At 38.0% G+C, this 20584-nt stretch overlaps 1 protein-coding gene across 1 annotated transcript; it reads left to right on the top strand.

Annotated features, from left to right (window-relative positions):
• Nucleotides 1–1500: 1500 nt before the first annotated feature.
• LOC139153437 (vomeronasal type-2 receptor 26-like) lies at nt 1501–19580 on the top strand. The gene is made up of 6 exons (XM_070727350.1): nt 1501–1625; nt 3417–3594; nt 11215–12075; nt 12469–12696; nt 15884–16010; nt 18685–19580. The coding sequence occupies exons 1-6, from the start codon at nt 1501–1503 to the stop codon at nt 19578–19580; spliced, it is 2415 nt and encodes an 804-aa protein (XP_070583451.1).
• The last annotated feature ends 1004 nt before the right edge of the window (nt 19581–20584 follow it).

Here is a 20584-nt window from a genome sequence, read left to right on the forward strand (position 1 = left end):
TTATACTCCAAAAAATACAATATTTTCTTGAACAGGTTCTCCTTGTTCAAGGCCTTTATAATAATGTTACTGCTGATATTGTACAGTAATTCTCAATTTATGAACACAATTGGGCCCAAAATGAATATAGCTTTTTAAAAAGGTAGGTTTTAGATGACTTACACCTGATTTTATGGCCAATTTGACATGGTTGTTGAGTGAAACACTGCAGTTGTTGAATGAGTCACATGGTTGTTGAGAAAATCCTCTGTTGACCTCATTGTTGAAAGGTGGCTAGGAAAGAACAAATAGTGATCACATGACCCCTGGGTGCTGCAACCTGTATAAATGTACAGCATTTGGGTTGCTAAACATCCAAATGTTTTTTATGGTGACCATGGTCATGCTGAGGCAGTCATAAGTGTGAACTTTAGTTGTATGCTAATTTTTGTTGTTGTTATACTGCATATAATATGGGGAAATTTTACGTTTTTAAAATAAATAGTTTTACTCAGGAGATCACACCATTCACAGATGGGAATCTCATAAACTCCCTACCAGTTCGAACTAGCATGTGCATACTTGCTTTGGTCATGTGCATGCCTTCTGCACATGGGCATGTCCTTCCACATGCATGTGGCTTTTGTAAACATATTTAGATGGCATAGTGCTGGAGTTGGTGGGCAAGCCACAAATTGCTACTACCAGTTCACCCGAACTGGTCTGAACCAGCTGAATACCACTTCTGACACCATTGCTGGCATTCTTGTCCCTCATGGTATTTAATATACTGGATTTCAGAAGGCATCCCCATATGAAGGTAGTATTGACAGTGTCATGGAAATGTTGTTTAACCAGAACCATACTACATATCAAAATTCATCATAACTTTTCTCCTACAATTCTTTGGTTAAAGCTAATATTTTTTTTTATTATTATTTTATTTTATTATTAGAGTTGAAAGGGACCTTACAGGTCATGAAGTTCAACCCCCTGCCTGCTATATATATTGAGCAAGGAAAGTTCAAAGTAAAAATTCATTTTATATTTGGCGTTATACACTGCATCCATCCCAAAGGACTCTGAACAATTTACAGATCTATCCCAATTGATAAGTTGCAAATAAAATAACCCTCAAAAGCTCCAACAAGATTCACTGGACATTGATTTCCCCTATAATTACCTAGGGAGCCTTAGTTATGTAGCTTCTTCTCAAATCCTTGGGGATGTCCAAGGGGTAATCTCAAAAGAACAGGTGAAGATTGTTATTAATCGTAGGACCAGAGCTAGAAATGTAACAATTGCTCTTTGAGAAAGGATATATCTGAAGCTAATTTAATTAGTGAGAGGGATTACTTTTTGTCATGTTTCATTGCTGCAGACAGAACTTGTTCATACATGGTGACACAAGTTTTCTTGAAGAAGATGATATTTTTCAGGGCTGTAATGGCAGTGTTACTGCCAGGGCTGACATGCATTACTCTTCAGATTAATGCATGTACTGTGGGTAAATCTCCCCTTATGAAACACAAGTATTTTTTGTCAGGTGATTTCATAATAGCTGGGATACTATCTCAGTTCTACATGATATCTGATCCAGTGCTTTTCAGAAGGCATCCATCCGAAGAACTAGTAGATGATCTCATGTAAATACTTTCTCTTCTTAACTATAGAATATCTCAGACCAGATATCCTTCTATAATAGGATGCTTGGAGTGAGTTAATTAGTATTATTACTTGCAGCAGAAATTTATCTATCCTGTTCCTTTCCGGTTAGTTCCTTCATTCTAACATAAATTGCTACCTTATAAATATATACCCACAAACACACACTTACATTATGACAGATCTCAATTGAATGATTAATTAAAAATTCATATTAAGCTTTTTTTGTTTAATTAATTTGCACCAAATAATCAATACTTTATGAAGAAATATTTCTGTTGCCAATTAAATAGCATCATTGTGTGACTTAATGGTTGCTCTGAATATTAGAGAAAAATGTCTGCCCTAATGAAAAAGCTACACTTTAATTAGGATAAGGAAGCACGCTAAGTCTATTATGAGGAAAAGAAAAAATATTTTTATATATATGTGCCATCAAGCATGCTTCTTTGAACCATTTTTTCATATACACACAAATTCCCTGAAGGAAATAGAAAGGTATAATGAATCTAATATATTATAATATAATATAATATATTATAATATAGTATAGTATAGTATAGTATAGTGTAGTGTAGTGTAGTGTAGTGTAGTGTAGTGTAGTGTAGTGTAGTATAGTATTGTATTGTAATGTAATGTAATGTAATGCAATGCAATGCAATGCAATGCAACCCAACCCAACCCAAAATAGAAAGGTATAATGAATCTAATATATTATAATATAATATAATAATATAATGTAATGCAATGCAATGCAACCCAACGCAATGCTGCGCTATGCTATATTTATTTATTTATTTATTTTATTTATTTCAGCTTACAACAAGAATAAAACAATATAAAATGGTTAAAATGCAATAATGAATAATACTATAAAAAAACTCCTTAAATATAACATTACAACCATACATCAAATATACCAATTGAATCATGTCTAGGGTAGAATAAAGATCTCAAATCTTAGGTCCCCCGAGCCTACAAGCCGACCAAGGTCAAGGCCTTTCAAAAAGCCAATAGAGTCGGGGCAGTACAGATCTTGGGGAGTACTTGACACCAAAAAGCCAGGACCGCCATAGAGAAGGCTCATCCCACAGGCCCACCAACCAACACTGCTTAGTCGATAGGACCCAGAGAAGGCCAAACCTGTGGTCTCTAATCAGTTGCTGGGAGGTATGAAGCAAGAGACAGTCCCATAAATAGTCTGGTCCCACAGTTATCTACAGTAAGAAGCTAATATATAAACCTAGAAGTATGTCTAAGAATTATATGGAGATGATAATATAATTATTAAAGTCCCTTCAAGCTATTTATCTCTCAGTGGAAATTGTTTATAAAGAATGAAAGAACCAGAATGAAACCATCAGCTTTTATCCACTAAAATGTACTTTTATGTTTTTTTCGAAGACATTTCCTCTTTCATGAAAAATCATGTTTTTAAAACAATAGTTATTGCAGACTATTTGAATTATTATTCAAGTATTTCATGCGATTTCATACTATTCTATTAGAACATTGTACAGTTTCTGAGTGAATTTAAATGATTATTTATATGATCAATTTAAATTTGTAATATTTAATTGAAATATTTTTTTAAAGTATGCATAATGTCACATTCTTTGAGAAATGAAATATGTCTTGGAATATATCTCTTATTGCAGATTTTTCCTACAGAACTATCAACATATTCTGGCATTGACTTTAGCTGTAAAAGAGATCAATGAAAACAACAACTTTTTACCCAATGCGACTCTGGGTCTACACCTCTCTAATAGTTATTTCATGGCGAAATGGACCTACTTGGCCTCAATAGAGTTTCTCTCAACAAGAGGCAGATTAAACCCCAATTATAAGTGTGATGCCAAGGACAGAGCAGTATCTGTTATTGCAGGACCCAACTCTCACATCTATCCCTACATGGCAAACATCTTGAATGTCTACAAGATGCCCCAGGTAAGATTTGCTCTTGAATGAAATGTAATGGGCTGTGAGAAGAGCCTTGAGGGCCACAGTCTAGACAATGATGTGATATGACTTCAGCAACAGAGTGGTCAATGCCTGGAATACACCACTAGACTCTGTGGTTTTGTCCCCAAGTCCTCAAAAATTTAACCTTAGACATTCTACTGTTGACCTCACCAGGGGAGGGTTGCATTTACCTTCGCCGCCAGTGTGCATTGAGACATTTCAAGCACATGTGCATCCCGTTGTGCAATTTCACTTCCATGCATGCTCAGAATGTGGATTCAGCCCAAAACACAGCTGAGTAGTTGATCAGCTGTGCTTCAGGTGAAGAAATAAAGATCAGTTTGAACCCAGGGGTGAGCAGGAGGGCATTTTTCAAAACCCAGAATGAGGAAAAGCAATCCAAACACAGGAAAATTGACCAAAAATTCAGGGAAAAAAAGATTGTAGTGAACACGGACCAGCACAGACAGAACTGCATCCACTATGCCAAAATTATGTCACCAGTGGGTTGCTAACAGTTCAGACAATATAGTTCGAATTGGGAGGAACCCACCCCAGACGTCAACCCATTCCAAAGGGCATGCATAATTGTATCGACATGCCTATCATCCTGATGTTCTCATGTGCTCAAAATCAACTCATGTGTGTGTGTGTTTGTGTGTATGTGTGTGTATCTATCTATCTATCTATCTATCTATCCATCCATCCATCCATCCATCCATCCATCCATCCATCCATGTATGTATATATATCTGCACCCTTCCACCCTTCCATCTCTCACAATAATAGGCAACATATTATCAAGAGTAGAGACCTTCAAATTTTAGGTTCTATCATATCTCAAGACCTAAAATGGTCACCTAACATCAAAAACATCATCAAAAAAGCACAACAAAGAATGTTCTTTCCGTGCCAGCTCAGGAACCTCAAACTGCCCAAGGAGCTGGCACAGAATTGAGTCTGTCATCTCTGCACCTCTATAACTATCTGGTTTGGTGCTGCAACCTAACAGGACTGACACAGACTTCAGCAGATAATCAGAACTGCAGAAAAAACAATTGCTGCCAACTTGCCTTCCATTGAGGTCTTGCATACTGCACGAGTCAAAAAGAGGGCGGGGAAAATATTTGCTGACCTCTCGCATCCTGAAGACAAATTGTTTCAACTCCTACCCTCAAAACTTCACTACAGAGCACTGCACACCAAGACAACTAGACACAGGAACAGTTTTTTTCCTGAACATCATCACTTTGCTAAACAAATAATTCCCTCAACACTGCTGCAAAAAGATCGCACAGACTGACTACAAGCATAGACAGGATGCTGTGGCACAGATGATCCACTGGAACTTGTGCCGGAACTACCATTTACCAGTGGCAAAGAACTGGTGGGATCATAAGCCTGAAAAAGTGTTCAAAAATGAGCAAGCAAAACTACTGTGGGATTTCCGACTTCAGACTGACCGAATTCTGAAGCATAACACACCAGACATTGTGATTGTGGAGAAAAAGAAAGTATGGATCATCGACATCGCAATCCCAGAAAACAGCAGAATTGAGGAGAAGCAGCTAGAGAAATTAGTGAAATACGAAGATCTAAAAATCGAGCTGCAACGACTCTGGCATAAGCCAGTGAAAGTGGTCCCAGTGGTACTTGGCACGCTGGGTGCAGTACCAAAGGATCTCAGCGGACATTTGAAAACCATCGGAATTGACAAAATCTCCATCTGTCAATTGCAAAAGGCCGCATTACTGGGATCGGCAAACATAATTCGCCACTACATCACACAGTCCTAGGTGCTTGGGAAGCGCCCGACTGGTGATGAAATACGAAATCCAGCATAGTGATCTCATTTGCTATGTTGTACTGACATAATAATAATAATAATAATAATAATAATAATAATAATAATAATAATAATAATAATTGTTGTTGTTATTGTTATTATTGTCATCATCATCATCATCATCATCATCATCATCATCATCATCATCTTACTGGGATTTGAACTTGTAGCCTTCTGCATTCAAGGCAGGATATTAACCTCTAAGTCACAAGCTTGCCTACAAATCAGCTTTCACCAGGGAAAAGCCATATGGCTGTTTTCTGTCGAAATCACCCTGATATTCCCAAATATGGGAGAAAGCAACTTTGCTTTCCTTGTGCATATATACATGCCTATATAAGCACAAGATATATGTATGTATGTATGTATGTATGTATGTATGTATGTATGTATGTATGTATGTATGTATCTCAGCCTAGTAGTTTTGGGATTTTGGGACACATTTTTATGAATGCATTTTCTTTTTTTAAAATAGAGTTTATTAATTTTTCATTATTTTCTTTAAAAACAGTAATACGTAATTCTGCATTGTTACATTGTTGCATTTGTTTTCTTTGAGCTTCTTCACATTTTATAGACTTAATCATATTATATTTAATCTCATTTTTGTTGTAATAATTAGAATACCTTTACATTTCTATTTACAGATTTACAGATTATACTTCGGTTTTTTTCTATCATCTATCCCAGATTTCACAATACTGTATTCTGAATCTTTCAGACCTTGCAAGTCTATTGTTAGCCTATCCATTTCAGCAGATTCGTATATATTTTTTTCTTATTGTACTCTCTGAGTCTTTCCAAAATTGAGCAAAGGTAATACTAACTGCTCTGATGATATGAAGTATTAAATACTTGATACACTTACTGTAATTTTTCCTGAATATTCCTAAGGGGAGGAGTTCTGATATAAATTCTATTTGTGGTTGAGTAATTTCTTGCATTTATTTATGTATCTTAATCCAAAATATTTTTGTTTCGGGGCACAAAAGTCACAGGTGAAAAAAGGTGCCTTTATCTGCATTGCCAACAAATCGGATTTAAATTTGGATAAATCTTTGCCAATTGAGTCAGAGCCAAATACCATATATAACACATTTTATAATATTCTCTTTGTATGATGCTGATTTGGATAATTTTTGATTTCTGTTCCATATCTGTTCCCAATCTGCCAAGTGAACACTGTGTCCTACATTTTGTGACCATGCTATCATGGGTCCTTTAACTAGGTCTTTGTTTCTTTCGTATTGCAACAGATAGTTATCAAATTTGGATATAATTTTGTTTTCTGGGCCTGTCAGAGGTTTGTCTAATATATTTGATTCAATTTCAATTCCATTATCTTTCATGTACTGTATGTCTTATAACGATATTGTATTTGGGCATATGGACACCAGTCAATTTCTATATTTTGGTTATTTAATCCTTTTTTAAAAAAGTTTTCCAGTTCTATCTTAAATGTTCTTGTATTTCAACATTTCATTTCTATCAAATATGTTTGAGTATATCATTGCTTCCATAGTTGAAAGCCAGTTTGGAACATTGATATAATAGGTTTTTAAAAAAATATTCAACCAAGTTGTAATCAATATTTCTCTAAACAGGTGCCTTTGAAAGTAGTTGGGAATTTTTTTCTTTATTCCACAAAAAAGAGGGCCAGCCCATCAATATGTCATGGCTTTCTAATGCCAAGAGATGGCTATTATACAAATTTGTTACAGCTTCCAATCTGGAAGTCCAAACCACCTCTGCTTTTATTGTCTTGGGTCCATTTTTTAAAAACTTGGATAGTTTTGCCAAATGAATCTTGTTATTATTTTATCCAAATTTGTAAAGAATTTTCTGACAACCTAAAGGGGATACCTGTAAATTTTTCCATCTTTGAAGATCCACTTCTAATTGTACTACAATTTTTTTATAGTTATTATTCTTTATTGTTGAGCATTTATTTGTTAAGTTGATACCTTAGTATTTTTTTAACTATTTGTAAACCCATTTCTTCTTCTAGATTCTTTTCTTGTTGGCTTGTCATATTTTTGGTTAATAATTTAGTTTTCAATTTGTTTATTTTTAAACCTGCCACTGACTCATATTTTTTTCTAACTCATTTATCAAAATTATTCCTGTTCCCTGTGGGTTCTCTAGAAAAAAAAAGTCATCAGCAAACACTTGTAATTTATAACTTTCTTTTTTTATTGTAGTTCCTTTAATATCCAGATTCTCCCTAATTCTATTCAACAATATTTCTATTGTAAAAATGAAAAGCTGAGGTGACAGTGGATAACCTTGTCTAACACCTTTCTGTATCTAAAAAGCTTTAGTTATGTTGCCATTCACTATCACCTTGGCAGATTGGGAAGAATATATTGTATCTATCATTTTTAAAAATTTGTCACAAAATTCCATTATTTGTATTAATAATTTCATATATTGCCAATCTATGTTGCCAAATGCTTTTTGTGCCTCCAGAAAGACAACTGCCACTTGTCTTTCTGGATCATTTCATAATATTGGTATCGTTATATTATCAATATTATCATTAGATATTGCCTACCTGGACTTCAGCAAAGCCTTTGATACGGTTCCACATAAAGAGCTGATAGATAAATTAGTGAAGATTGGACTTAATCCCTGGATAGTTCAATGGATTTGCAGCTGGCTGAAGCATAGACACCAGAGGGTTGTTGTGAATGGCGAGTATTCTGAGCAGAGTCAGGTTACAAGCGGTGTGCCACAAGGGTCTGTTCTGGGTCCTATTCTTTTTAATATGTTTGTGAGTGACATAGGGGAAGGTCTGGTAGGGAAGGTTTGCCTATTTGCCGATGACTCTAAAGTGTGCAATAGGGTTGATATTCCTGGAGGCGTCGGCAATATGGTAAATGATTTAGCTTTACTAGATAAATGGTCAAAGCAATGGAAACTGCAGTTTAATGTTTCCAAATGTAAAATAATGCACTTGGGGAAAAGGAATCCTCAATCTGACTATTGTATTGGCAGTTCTGTGTTAGCAAATACTTCAAAAGAAAAGGATTTAGGCGTAGTGATTTCTGACAGTCTCAAAACGGGTGAACAGTGCAGTCAGGCGGTAGGGAAAGCAAGTAGGATGCTTGGCTGCATAGCTAGAGGTATAACAAGCAGGAAGAGGGAGATTATGATCCCGCTATATAGAATGCTGGTGAGACCACATTTGGAATACTGTGTTCAGTTCTGGAGACCTCACCTACAAAAAGATATTGACAAAATTGAACGGGTCCAAAGACGGGCTACAAGAATGGTGGAAGGTCTTAAGTATAAAACGTATCAGGAAAGACTTAATGAACTCAATCTGTATAGTCTGGAGGACAGAAGGAAAAGGGGGGACATGATCGAAACATTTAAATATATTAAAGGGTTAAATAAGGTCCAGGAGGGAAGTGTTTTTAATAGGAAAGTGAACACAAGAACAAGGGGACACAATCTGAGGTTAGTTGGGGGAAAGATCAAAAGCAACATGAGAAAATATTATTTTACTGAAAGAGTAGTAGATCCTTGGAACAAACTTCCAGCAGACGTGGTAGATAAATCCACAGTAACTGAATTTAAACATGCCTGGGATAAACATATATCCATCCTAAGATAAAATACAGAAAATAGTATAAGGGCAGACTAGATGGACCATGGGGTCTTTTTCTGCCGTCAGACTTCTATGTTTCTATGTTTCTATTAGTAAACATTGATCATTTGGATGAGTTGTCTGTTGTAAATCCATCTTCTGATGTTTTGTTTTGTATTTGTCCAAGTTATTTTTATAGGCTTGTGATCTGGCCATATGTTTGGGGTTATTTGTATTTTTTCTATATTTTTACTGAGTTCCCTAGATACCCATACCATATCTATTCTAATAAATGTCTTATGTGGGTTAGAATAAAATGTACAATGCTTAGTTCTTGGGTGAAGAGTCCTCCACAAATCTATTTAAATTAAATTCTTCCTCCATATCAAAGAAAACTTTTGGTAAGATGGATTTCTCTGATTTTTTTCTCTCTCCTGTGTGGTCCTTTTTCCCACCTATTATCTCATTAAAGTCTCCAATTAAACAAATTCTTTTTCATTCTGTTTGAACTATTTTCTTTTGTATTTTTTAATATAAAATTCTTTTTGGTCTTTATTTGGGGCATAAATATTTACTATCAAAATATTTATATCCCTTATTTTAACTTCAGCTATCAATATTCTTCCCTTCTCTACTTTCCATAACATTCTTTATATATATTGCCACTTTTCTTTCTTTCTTTTTTAATCTGTGGAAGGATACTCCAAACATTTGTAAATGTAGAATATCATTTTTGTTCAATTAATTTTGCTAAGGTTTCCTTCCTTTTTACGGTACCATTCAAGCCTTGCACATTAATCAACATTAATTATATTTCTTTGTGCATCTTCCTATTCTACTTTATTTATTTAGTTTTGGGTTAAACTGGTTTGCTTTCTGAGCTCTAGTTCTGGCTTCCCTTTGTTTCACCTGTTCTTCTGTTTCTTTTGTTTTGCCTTCTTTCTTGATTTGTTTGTCTTCTCCTTCTGATTCTTGTCCTCCCTTTGTTTCTAGTTCTTGTCTTCTAGTTGACTGAGAGTCTTCATCTTTTCCTCTTATTTGGTCAAACACTTCTAGTGCTCTTTCTATATTTTGATTCTCATTCTTTTTCCTTCCCAAGTGATTTGCATCCTCTCTGGTATCAGCCATCTAAAAGGTATGTTCTTCTTATTCAATAGACAGAAACTTGTACTCCCACTTTTGTTCCCTCACCCACCTCAGTACTTGCTTCAATACTATTATTTATTTTCCTTTTAATGTTTCCCTCGTTGATATATAGACCAAATCCCTATTTCTTTTCCTTACGAATCATACATGGATTTTTCTTGGGAGGTTGTGGTGCTTTGCGTAGTTTGTGTGAACCCTGAATGTATTTTCTTACCATGTTTTAATAATAACATTAAGAATTCATGATTTTTTAACATTCAATATACAGTATTGTTATTTTAGAATAGTTAGTTTGCTCTTTAGATACATTTCCTGAATTAATGCCTTTCTAAAGTCTCTGGCTTTGTACTTACACTACAATAACAAACTGTTGAATGAATATTCTGTGCATCAGTTGTTTCAGAACTGGCAAGGATTAGCTAAATCCTAGGTGATATTCCATTAAGTAGCCATGTAAGGTAAAAGAAGGTTGTAAGCATGTTAAACAGTAATGAATGCTGAGTCATAGGAAGAAAATTGCAACCTGATTGGGCCAGAGCATTATAAAATGTAAAGCACTTTTACAATGGAGGTGGTGTTTTAGGTGGCTGTTAGTTGGCTGGCTGAAGCAGTTTGAGCATGAGTTAAGTAATGAGTTGGAGCTGTGGTGTTGATATAGATTGGTTTATTGTCTACATGTGAGTAAGTTTTACTGCATATAGCTAAAGTAAAGTTTGTTCCTTTAAATAGAAGACTAAGACAGAAGATATTTTGCTTGCACTGAAGAGTAAAACTGTTTAGTACTGGTTTTCTACAAAAGTGTCTTTGTTATTTATCTGAACTGGTTCCTGAATTGGCACACAATAAATTCTGGTATCTAGACAAGTCCTGCTGTGTATCTCAGTACATCTGGACAAGAACATGATTATAATTTGGTTATTACAGAAAGCCATAAATTAAAAGCAGATTAAAAAATAATAATGAAAGTTTCATTTTGAAAAACCATGTTCCTTCCCCTCCCCTTTTTTTGTTCCATATTCAGCTGACATATGGGTCTTCTCCAACAATAGATGACAAGATACAAACTGTTTTCTTTCATTGTTTTTTCCCAAATGGTGAACAACAGATTATGGCTATTCTCCAGTTGTTGTTGCATTTAAGGTGGACATGGATTGGGTTGATTTCCCAACCTGATGTGATTGGAGAGAGTTTCGTAAAAAACGCCGTTCCTTTGTATTCTCAGAAAGGCATCTGCTTTGACTTCATAGAAGAGATGGTCAAGGAAACATTCTCTAATGATGTTTTAGGTGTCCTTACAGGTTTTCGTAAAACCTACGCAATTATCATGAACAGCACTGTCAATGTCATTATTGTATATTGTGAAAATCAGAACACTGTCTTTTTTAGAATGTTGCCCTATGTTGAACTTTTGGTAGATACCTCCATTGAGGGAAAAGATAAAGTTTGGATAATGCCAGCCCAAATGGAGTTTACATCACTTGCACTTCAAAGAACTATGACTATGCATGCCTTCAATGGTGTTATATCTTTTATAGTTTCTTCCAAGGAAATTTCTGGATTTGATAAATTCCTTCAGATGAGAAACCCAACTTCTGAAGTGGAAGACCATTTAATGAGAGTGTTCTGGGAAAAGGCTTTTGAATGTTCTTTTCCTAAAGATAAGTTAAATGAAGACACTGGAAAGCTGTGCACCGGAGAAGAAAAGTTGGAGAAAGTACCTAAGTCTGTGTTTGATACCACAATGAGTGGGCAGAGTTACTCCATTTATAATGCAGTCTATGGTGTGGCATATGCCTTACAAGCCATGCTTTCCCTCAAATCCAAATCCAAAACAAGGACAGAAGTTCAGAGAGAAATATTGTTGGCTCAAAAAGCATGGCAGGTAACAAAAGAATAAATGAATATTTCCTTTTGCTGTTCTGTCTAATGCAATAAGATGTGTTACAATGGTTATAGCCAATGAGAATGCCAGAGTGGAGATAATTTTAAGTCTCTTGTCACTTTATTTTTCTCTTGTTTTGAGTAAATCTTTGTAATTGGGAAGATATAACACTTCTACAAAAATACGGAAGAAAGAATTAAGAGACAGTAGTATTTCTGAGTTTGGCAGAGGTTCAATACCTCTGTGGCAATAAAGAAATATTAAACGAACAATTATTCTATTATTGTGCCCAATTATATTAAACAAGTGACCTTTTACTTAATATTATGGATTCTTTTTTCTTTCTATTCCTTCCTTCTTTCCCATTAATTGTCTACCTCTGATTCCGTTTAGCTCCATCACTATTTGAGAACTATCTCATTTAATAACACAGCAGGAGAGAAAATTTCCTTTAATGAAAATGGGAATCTAGAGATTGGATTTGACATTATCAACTGGGTCACCTTCCCAAATGAGACCTTTGTTAAAGTAAAAGTTGGGAAGATCGATCCAACAGCTTCTCTGGATAAGCTATTCACCATTTCTGCAAAAGATATTATCTGGCCCACCATGTTTAAACAGGTATAGCCTGCTCAGATTTCAAATTGTGTGTTCTTTCCCATCCCTTCTTGTTTCCAGGATCTAATCCTTGAAGATATCAAGTTGAAAACTGCAAAATTGAAGAAATAGATGTAGTCCTCAAATTATGATCACAATTGGGCCCAAAAATTTATGTTGCTATACGAGACACTTATATGTTTTGTTCAATTTTATGACTTCTTAGTACAGTTGTTAAGTGAATCAATCCAATTTTTAAGTTATTAACATACTTGCTAAATTATCTGGCTTCTTTTTGATTTTCTTGTTAAGATGTTCCAAAAGATGATCACATAGAATAGAATGGAAATCTTTATTGGCCAAGTATGATTGGAAACAAAAGGAATTTGTCATTGGTACATAAGCGGAATCTCGCGCGGCCGCTCTGTTTAGGGTGACCCGCTCCCTTCTTAATCAGGGGGGAGTTGGGGAGCCCTTGCAGAGTAGTGCCGAGGATTTTAACACGTTTTTCGCTGATAAAATCACTCGGATCCGAGCGGACCTCGACTCCAATTGGAAAACAGAGTCGACTGACAACGAGTCAGTCGAGGTGACTGGGGCACGTACTTGTCCACCTGTCTGGGAGGAGTTTGATCTGGTGACACCTGATGAAGTGGACAAGGCCATTGGAGCTGTGAGTTCCACCACCTGTTTACTGGATCCGTGTCCCTCGTGGCTGGTCTCGGCCAGCAGGGAGGTGACACGGAGCTAGGTCCAGGAGATTGTCAACGCTTCTTTGGGGAGGGGGTCCTTCCCAGATCCCTACAAGGAGGCGCTTGTGCGCCCCCTCCTCAAGAAGCCTTCCCTGGACCCAGCCATTCTCAACAACTATCGGCCTCATCTCCAAACTTCCCTTTATGGGGAAGGTTGTCGAGAAGGTGGTGGCGCTCCAGCTCCAGAGGTCCTTGGAAGAAGCTGATTATCTAGGTCCTCAACAGTCAGGATTCAGGCCCGGCTACAGCACGGAAACTGCTTTGGTCGTGCTGATGGATGATCTCTGGTGGGCCTGGGACAGGGGTTTATCCTCTGTCCTGGTGCTTCTTGACCTCTCAGCGGCTTTCGATACCATCGACCATGATATCCTTCTGCACCAGCTGGAGGGGTTGGTAGTGGGAGACACTGTTCTTCAGTGGTTCTCCTCCTACCTCTCCGGTCGGTCGCAGTTGGTGTTAGTGGGGGGGTCAGAGGTCGACCTCTAGGTTATTCCCTTGTGGGGTGCCTCAGGGGTCGGTCCTCTCCCCCCTACTATTTAATATCTACATGAAACTGCTGGGTGATATCATCCAAGGGCATGGGGTGAGGTATCATCAATATGCAGATGATACCCAGCTTTACATCTCCACCCCTTGTCCAGTCAGCAAAGCAGTGGAAGTGATGTGCCAGTGCCTGGAGGCTGTTGGGGTCTGGATGAGTGTCAACAGACTCAAACTCAACCATGATAAGACAGAGTGGCTGTTTGTTTTGCCTCCCAAGGACAATCCCATCTGTTCATCCATTACCCTGGGGGGGGAATCACTAACCCCCTCAGAGAGGGTCTGCAACTTAGGCGTCCTCCTCGACCCACAGCTCACATTAGAGAAACATCTTTCAGCTGTGGCAAGGGGGGCATTTTCCCAGGTTCCCCTGGTGCACCAGTTGCGGCCCTATTTGGATCGGGAGTCACTGTTCACAGTCACTCATGCCCTCATCACCTCGGGGCTCGACTACTGTAATGCTCTCTACATGGGGCTACATATACATTAGTCAAGAATAATACGATACAATACTTAATGATTGTCATAGGGTACAAATAATCAATCGGTAAACAATCAATATTAATATAAGTTATAAGGACACAAGCATCAAGTTACAGTCATATATGTGGAAAGAGATGGCTGATAGGAACAATGAGAACGCTGGAAGTAATAGTAATGCAGCATTAGTGAATAGTTTGACAGTGGTGAGGGAATTATTGATGGCACCAGGAAAAATATGAGACCAATCATTGTTGTATCATTGGCAGACTTCAGTAGTTTAACAGATGGATCATTTGAGTTGCAGTAATTGGTAAATAGAGAGAAGAGAAGTGGTGAAAACACACAACCTGGGAGGGAGGGGCTATGCTAATTGTACAAGTATCTGATGTGCTTTTGCCTAGCTTCACTTGCTGCTTCCTATCTGTTAGGAAGCTTGTGATCCACTTACATTGAATCTACTTAGTGCAGCTTTGGATCTTTGAATATTTGCTTGGCCCAACTTCTAATATAGAATTATTGAGACACAACTGAGAGCTTACCAGGAACTATAATCACCCTAAGCATTAAACCATTCACTTTTTAAAAGGAAAACACAAATATAGAGAGACACACATGTAGATATCAGGTGCCACAGCCCCATGATTTATGGCTTTGCCAAGTTCTTATTTATTTGAAAAAAGGCAAGAAAAAATGATAAAACAATGACTCACATTGTTTCTGTTGTGTCCAGAAGACAGTTAGGCCTTGTACCCGCCCCATATTCCTGGGGTGGGAAAATACGATAAGGTGATTGGTTGGCTGAGCCTGGCAGCCCGGGGTATATATAGCTGCCAGCACGGCCATGTTTTGTTGTTGTCTTGTTTCGTTCTGTAAACCGTTACCTTCTGTTCTAATAAAATTAACCGTTACTTACTCCAAGTTTGCAGTCCTTCATTCTTGCAAGGATTCAACAGTTTCTTTTCTCAACAATGTTGTTGAAAGACATGCCACCCAAAGAAAAGCAATTGATGCTTACCTTCTTGGCATGGATGGGAAGGGAGAAAAAAGAAAGGGGAAATCCCATGTCAGGGGACATGTTAACCCTGGTCCAAAGAAAAAACTTCCCCATTGATGTGGCCAAAATAAAGAAAGGAATTAAAACTTGGGTGGAGCTAATTTAATTTCCGGCTAATTTATGCATTGGAAATAAATTCTTCTAGATATTTACCTAGCCAAATAATGCCTGAATCTCCAGTTTTTAGTATTCCTATTTCCAGTTTTGATTCTAGTTTCCATTTTCTGCAGTAGTTCCACTAATTTATTACAGTCGCTCAAAATCATCTTAGTTTTGTGACACTTATACCCTATTTTTTAAAATAAAATTCACCCTGACTTTGATTTTTTTTTTTAATAGAAAATTGTGACTTTTAATAAATCCTGCTTTCATTTCTTGATAGGTTCAACCTCTTTCTGTATGCAATGACAATTGCAATTTGGGGACCAAAAAGAGGAAAATAGAAGGGAAGCCATTTTGTTGTTATGACTGCATTCCATGTGCAAAAGGGAAAATTTCAAATCAGATGGGTAAGAGTTGCTTTGCGAAAAACTATTCAGGCTCTTTAACTGTGCTTTAAAATACTAATATTTAAACCTCCTAAGACAGGGGTGTCAAACTGGCTTGATTTTAAGGCTCCAATTAGGTGGTTCCACCCAGGTGCCAGGTCCCTTTTTGCGGCCTGGAATATGGATGTGGCAGGGGCTCTACAGCGGATTGGGCCTTTGTGACCTCTCTGTGGCAGTAGACCCTGGAGATTTCCTTGGTTTACTGAGGAACTCCACGGGATGAAACACCAGAAGAGTCATCTAGAGAAGTGCTGGAGGAAAAGTAAATCTGAATCTGACTGAACACTTTTAAGAGCTCATATTGAGACTTATAAAGTGGTGTTCAAGATGACAAGATGTGTGTATCACGTCGCTGAGGATTTTAATAAGTTTTTCACAGATAAAATCACCCAGATCTGGACAGACATTGACTCCAATAGGAACGTGGTATTGGCTGACAACAAGTCAATCAAGGTGATGGGTTCATCTTAGTCCTGTTGTGTGGGAGGAGTTTGACCTGGTAATGCCTGATGAAGTGGACATACCAATTCCACATAGATATGCCCATGTTTCTCCAGCACTACGCGGGCTGCATTGGCTGTCAATTTGTTGGTTACCAAAGTGTTGGTTATGACCCATAAAGCCCTACATGGCATCAGACCAGATTACTTATGAGACCGCCTCCTGCCGCATGAGCCCTAATGACTGGTCAGGTCCCACAGAGTTGGCCTTCAATAGACAATGTCACTTGGCAGGGCCTAGGATAAGAACCTTCTCTGTGGGAGCTCCAGCCCTCAGCAATCAGCTCCCCCAGAGATTTGCACTGCCCCCACCCACTTTGCCTTCTGCAAGAGTCTGTAGACTCATTTGTGCCATCAGACTTGAGGCCATTAGATTCTAGCCCCCTGTCTGATAAATGAAATGTATGTTTGTTTGTTTGAATGGGAATGATTGATTTTTAAAGAACTTGGGGTTTAGATTAGCTAATTTTAAATTGAATTGGATTTAGGATATTTTGTATTGTTTTTATATGTTGTAAGTCACTCCGAGGGGTGACATATAAATCCAATAAATAAATAAATAAACTCATAGCCCATGAGCTGGATGCGTCATGCACTGGCCATGCCCACACCTGGTTTTGCAAAGAGGAAAAAAGTTGGACTTTATTGCTTCTGATTAATGCAGAACAAAACTATGAAAAGAAAAACCTAATGAAAATCTTTTTCTGTTGTAGGATGAGGTATTCTATTGTAGGATGGAGATGATATGCCAGTGTCTGGAGGCTATGAAGGTCTGAATGGGTGTTAACAGGCTCAAGCTCACCCCGACAAGATGGAGTGCCTGTGGGCTTTGCCTCCCAAAGACAACTCCATCTGTCTGTCCATCACCTTGGGGGTGGACTTTTGACCCCCTCAGAGAGGGTCCACAACTTGGGAGTCCTCTTTGATCCACAGCTGAGGCTAGAGCAACATCTCTCAGCTGTGGCAATGAGGGCATTTGCACAGGTTTGCCTGATACACCAGTTGCGGCCTATTTGGACAGGGAGGCCCTTCTTCCAGTCACTCATCAGCTCCATGCCCTCTGCATGGGGCTGCCTTTGAAGACTGTTTATAGACTGCAGTTAGTGCAAAATGCAGCCACAGGAAAACAAAAGTTCATTGCTGCCTATATATTATCATCACTCCATTAGCTGCATTGGTTGAACAATGCAGCTAATGAACACAGTTTAAAGTGCTGGTTATGACCTATAAAGCCCTACATGGCTTAGGACCAGGTTACTTATGGAACCATCTCCTGCCTCATGGGTCCCAGCAGCCAATTAGATCCCACAGAGTTGGCCTTCTCCAGATCCTGTCAGCCAAGCAGTGCTGTCTGGCAGTATTTAGGGGAAGGGCATTCTCTGTGGCAGCTCCAGTCCTTTGGAACCAACTCCCCCTAGAGATTCACACCGCCCCACTCTCTTGGCCTTCCAGAAGATCTTAAAGACACACCTTTGCCCGCAGATCTGCGGCCGTTGAGCATGCTCCAGCCTATGGTATGACTGGGTTGGGACGAATCATTTGAATGATTGTATGTACTGGATTTTTAAGATTGGTTTTAAATTGGGTATCTGATAAGATGGTTGGGGTTTTATAATTATTTATCTGCATTGTTTTTTACTTTGTAGGCTGCCCTGAGTCTATGGAGAAGGGTAGCCTAGAAATCCAATTAAATAAATAAATAATTTTTCTCAAGAAAGATAGAAGGGAGAGAGGGAAAGAAGGAGGGAGAGGTAGAGGGAGTGGAAGGAGAATATGAAAAAAAGGATAGAGTAGAATTGTAATCACAAATGTGTAAGTATTATATATTCTAGAATATTTACAGCATGGCACTAAATATGCAGTTCATTAAACAAGCATTTTAATTAATCTCATTAATTAACTTTTCTATTAATTATCTGTTCCTCTAGATTACTATTTCTAGAAATGGATAGGTGTGGATGGATAGGATAGGTTAATCAGTGCTGGGTTCTAACTCCCATCACTACCAATTCACATACACACTCATGTATGTGTGATGATTCTGTGCATGGGCAGAAGCATCCAAGGCAGGTGGGAAGGTTCATAAAACTTGAGCATATCGATAGCAACCTGATCTTAATGCTTTCCTATTCCAGATGCAGTTGATTGTTTCCAATGTTCAGAAGATCAATATCCAAACAAGGCTCAAAATCTCTGTATTCTGAAAACTACAACTTTCCTGTCTTACAATGAACCACTAGGAATAACTTTGGCCACTGTTAGTCTCTTCTTTTCCTTCATCACAACTTTGGTGCTGGGTATCTTCATTAAAGAGAAAAGCACACCTATAGTCAGAGCCAACAACAGGAATCTCACTTATATTTTACTCATTGCACTCCTCCTTTCCTTTCTTTGCAGCTTACTCTTCATTGGGAAACCTGACCAAATGAAATGCCTGTTGAGACAAACTGCTTTTGGCATCATCTTCTCTGTGGCTCTTTCTTGCATTTTGGGGAAAACAACCATTGTTGTTATTGCTTTCATGGCTACTAAGCCTGACTCCAATATGAGGAAATGGGTAGGGAACAAATTGGCCAAAAGTATTATCCTATCTAGCTCCATAACACAATTCACTATTTGTACAGTGTGGTTGGCAATTTCTCCCCCATTCCCAGATTTGGACATGCACTCCATGGCTGAAGAAATTGTGCTGGAATGTAATGAAGGTTCAGCCATCATGTTTTACCTTGTCCTTGGCTTTATGGGGTTCTTGGCTTCTACCAGCTTCATGGTAGCCTTTCTAGCCAGGAAGTTACCTGATAGTTTTAATGAAGCTAAATTTATCACCTTCAGCATGTTGGTTTTTTGTAGTGTCTGGATATCATTTGTTCCAACCTACTTGAGTACAAAGGGAAAATATATGGGGGCAGTGGAGATCTTCTCCATTTTGGCTTCATCAGCTGGATTGCTGGGCTGCATCTTTTTCCCCAAATGCTATATTATTATTTTTAGACCTGATTTGAATACAAAGGGACAGTTAATAAAGAAATGATTCAGATTTTGTTATTAGTGTTGTGTATTGAGTGTTTCCCTGATTCCAGTGTGGAGTTCATTCTTCATAGTAGGTGGAGATGAGAAGATGGGCAACTGTTATTTCCCATTTTCCCCCAAATTCCATTTTCTGTTCTCTATAAAATTTTAGGCTATACATCTAATTTTTTTACTCTGTATTTGAATTGCATTTGAATTACCTTCTAGACCAAGGGTGTCAAACTCCAGACCCACAGAATGCATGTGATTGGATCTGGCCCACAGGCATCCTGATCTAACCAATGAGAGGAGGAAAGATTGGGCCAGCATGGCTTTGGCCTAGTCTACCCAATGTGAAAAGAAAAGATCAAGTCAATGTAACTTTGGCCTAATCTACCCAGTGCATAGAGGAAAGATTGGGTCAGCATGGCATCAGTCCGGACTATACAGTGCACAGAGAAACATGTCAGCAGTTTGGAGAGTGACATCAAGCTGGAAACGCCCACCCAATTGGCCATACCCAACTGATCCACCAAGGTCAACCACAGCCCTGATGCAGCCCTTAATGAAATTGAGTTTGATAACTCTATTCTATTCCATATTTATCCATTCAGCAAACATCTTTTACCACCACTATGATGGCCAAATATGGCATATATGGATATGTATATATATGTGTGTGTGTGTGTGTGTGTGTGTGTGTGTGTGTGTGTGTATGTACAATATTTTTGCTGATAATGAAAATGAAGGGAGTCTAGTATAGATATATTTCAAGCTATTTTGTCCCTTATTGAGATATACCAGTGTGACTCCATATTTGGGTATATCATATATGGGTATACCTCCCATATTTGGGTATACCAGGGTTATTCGACAGGGGGAAAAAACATATTTAACTCTTCCAGTAGTTAAAAGCTACTGACTTATAGGCAGATTGTCCAGGTTCAAATCCTGGTAAGAGTAGGGCTCTCTCTTTCCCTCCCTCCCCCCTCTCTCTGTCTCTGTGTCTCCCTTACTTTCCCTCCT

This window comes from Erythrolamprus reginae, chromosome Z, assembly GCF_031021105.1.
Source record: "Erythrolamprus reginae isolate rEryReg1 chromosome Z, rEryReg1.hap1, whole genome shotgun sequence".
Lineage (NCBI taxonomy): Eukaryota > Metazoa > Chordata > Lepidosauria > Squamata > Dipsadidae > Erythrolamprus > Erythrolamprus reginae.

What these genes read in the sequence shown, in the direction of transcription:
- LOC139153437 (XM_070727350.1), top strand. Translation starts at nt 1,501, where the DNA reads ATGAAACACAAGTATTTTTTGTCAGGTGATTTCATAATAGCTGGGATA. An exon ending in GAACTAGTAGATGATCTCAT is followed by an intron (nt 1,626 to 3,416) that starts GTAAATACTTTC and finishes CCTCTCTAATAG; the next exon opens with TTATTTCATGGCGAAATGGA. An exon ending in TGGCTCAAAAAGCATGGCAG is followed by an intron (nt 12,076 to 12,468) that starts GTAACAAAAGAA and finishes GATTCCGTTTAG; the next exon opens with CTCCATCACTATTTGAGAAC.